We start from the raw sequence: 2167 nt of genomic DNA on the forward strand, positions 1-2167 counted from the left end.
TTAAGAGTGTGTATAATGCGTATGTACTTGCGTTGAATGGCATCTCACTCGTGCCCGTGCAGGATCAATGAACCTCACGAAGGAGTCCCAGGTGGGTGGGTGAGGGATGGCCTGTGGGTTAAGAGTGTGTATATACGTGTGTACTTGCGTTGAGTTACGGCTGTCCATGTAGGAATGGGTGGAGATACATTTAAGAAAACGTACATTCGAGCATGTGCATGAGGCTATGATTGTATATGCACACACGAATATATGTACATGCAGTATATGCACGCACGAGTATATGTACATACAGCATATGTGCATACAGGCACACGGGGCAAGTGTAGCCATGGACATTTCGATGAGACATATGTCCTTCTGATGTACACTGCATGTGTACCTCTGTTGTGTTTGACGTTTTACACAGCGATCTTCCAAGAGTGCGCATACGTCTCCGTGTACATGTACTGTTAGAACGCATGTACGTATGGCTGTCGACGTGTAGGTGGTAGATAGTTATACAGACACGTTGTAATGATAACGTTAACATGTCTCGCCTATGGTTTTCGACTAGCTTCGATATTTCACGGACACTCGGCTATAGTCAAAGATGTCCACTACTATTGTCTGATGATTCATAGGATACTACACAGCCGCTTACTTTCACGCACACACATGCATATGCATACTTACACATACTTGCGCACATATACATATACACGTGCATATATATACTTTCATATGCATACACACATACAAACACGCACATCACACACACCCATACATTCAATACATTGCTAACGCAGAGCAAGGACAAAGATATCGAGGCACTCAACAAACGAATAAAAAAACTGGAGACTCAACTGAGTCTGATGACACGCACCGAACCATCGCTCACAGACATTGATGCCGAAAGGGAGGAACTACTCGTATTGAGAGAAGTAAGTGCACTGCATCCGCATTAAATGTGTATATGCACAATGGTATGCATATATATATATATATATGTGTGTGTGTGTGTGTGTGTGTGTGTATGTGTACGTGTATATATATAAGAGTGTTATATGTGTGTACGTACAACAGTATGCTTCTATATATATATATATATGTGTGTGTGTGTGTGTGTGTGCATGTGTATGTGTATGTATCTTGTGTGTGCAAACGTATGTGTACGTATTTGTGTATTGGTATGTGATGTAAGTGTGTATGCGTGTGTGTATGTATATTGGTATGTGTGTACGTCTGTGTGTACTACATGGGTGTGTGATTTTATTCTGCATGTGTGTGGGCATGTTTGTTGACAATGTGTATCGCTGCTGATGTGGAGTGCTCAAATGTAGACATCCCGTCTGTATATGCGTATGCGCGAGTGTTTGTGTGTGACTACGGGTGGTGTCGACAACTGCATGCTCATTGTGTATGTTTGTATGTCTACCTATACTTGTCGTTCGCCTGTATTGTATCTGCCTCTTAGAATGTATCTCTCTATCTTTGTACTACTTCGTCGTTCTCATGTCCTGCATTAACCACTCAAGATGCACGTATCTACATGTATTGTATCTACCTCTTATAATGTAGGTCACAATGTTTGTACTACTTTGTCGTTCTTATGTACTTTATCTCCCACTCAAAGTGTATCTCTCCTGGGTTGGCCACTGATGCGGATGTCCCTTTTATATGTTAGAGCTTTTATTTCTTGCTGCAATCCGTTTCGATCGCGTTCTGTTTGTACTCATCATAGTTGTCCTTGTATCATTATGTGTATTACTTATACTCCACCTCAAATACAGGAGAAGGAATATCTGCTGGACTATCTGGACCAGATGATATCCGTGCTGGATGGCAAGCCCAAAGGTACGTGGTAGCAACTCACGATTAACAATTGTGTGCATGTGAGATGAATTCTGGTTACAAACACTGTGAGTGCTAAGTATAGACTAATAATGAGGTGAGTAGAAGAGATATTTTTTTTGGGGGGGGGGTGTATAATTAACCCGATGTGCTGCTTGGGACGGTGTGGACTCATTGCCTAACCGTCTTTAAGCCGACTAGTCTGCCCGTATATATGTATATCCTTGCCATTTCACAGTAGATTTATATTTATTTATTTATTTATTTATTTATATTTATTTGTACTATTTACATTAAATATATATACGTACATATATATTGTATATATGTATAA

The 2167-nt window shown here is 40.5% G+C and overlaps 1 protein-coding gene across 1 annotated transcript in view; it reads left to right on the forward strand.

Moving 5' to 3' along the window:
* Positions 1-1836, forward strand: part of SARC_12915 (hypothetical protein) — a gene marked incomplete at both ends in the record, with an annotated part of 4495 nt that extends 2659 nt beyond the window's left edge. Inside the window, 2 exons of the mRNA XM_014292970.1 lie at positions 789-923; positions 1773-1836. Coding sequence (XP_014148445.1) covers positions 789-923; positions 1773-1836 — 199 coding nt within the window. The remainder of the gene's footprint in view (positions 1-788; positions 924-1772) is intronic.
* Between the last annotated feature and the right edge of the window lie 331 nt (positions 1837-2167).

This window comes from Sphaeroforma arctica (genome assembly GCF_001186125.1).
Source record: "Sphaeroforma arctica JP610 unplaced genomic scaffold supercont1.2712, whole genome shotgun sequence".
Lineage (NCBI taxonomy): Eukaryota > Ichthyosporea > Ichthyophonida > Sphaeroforma > Sphaeroforma arctica.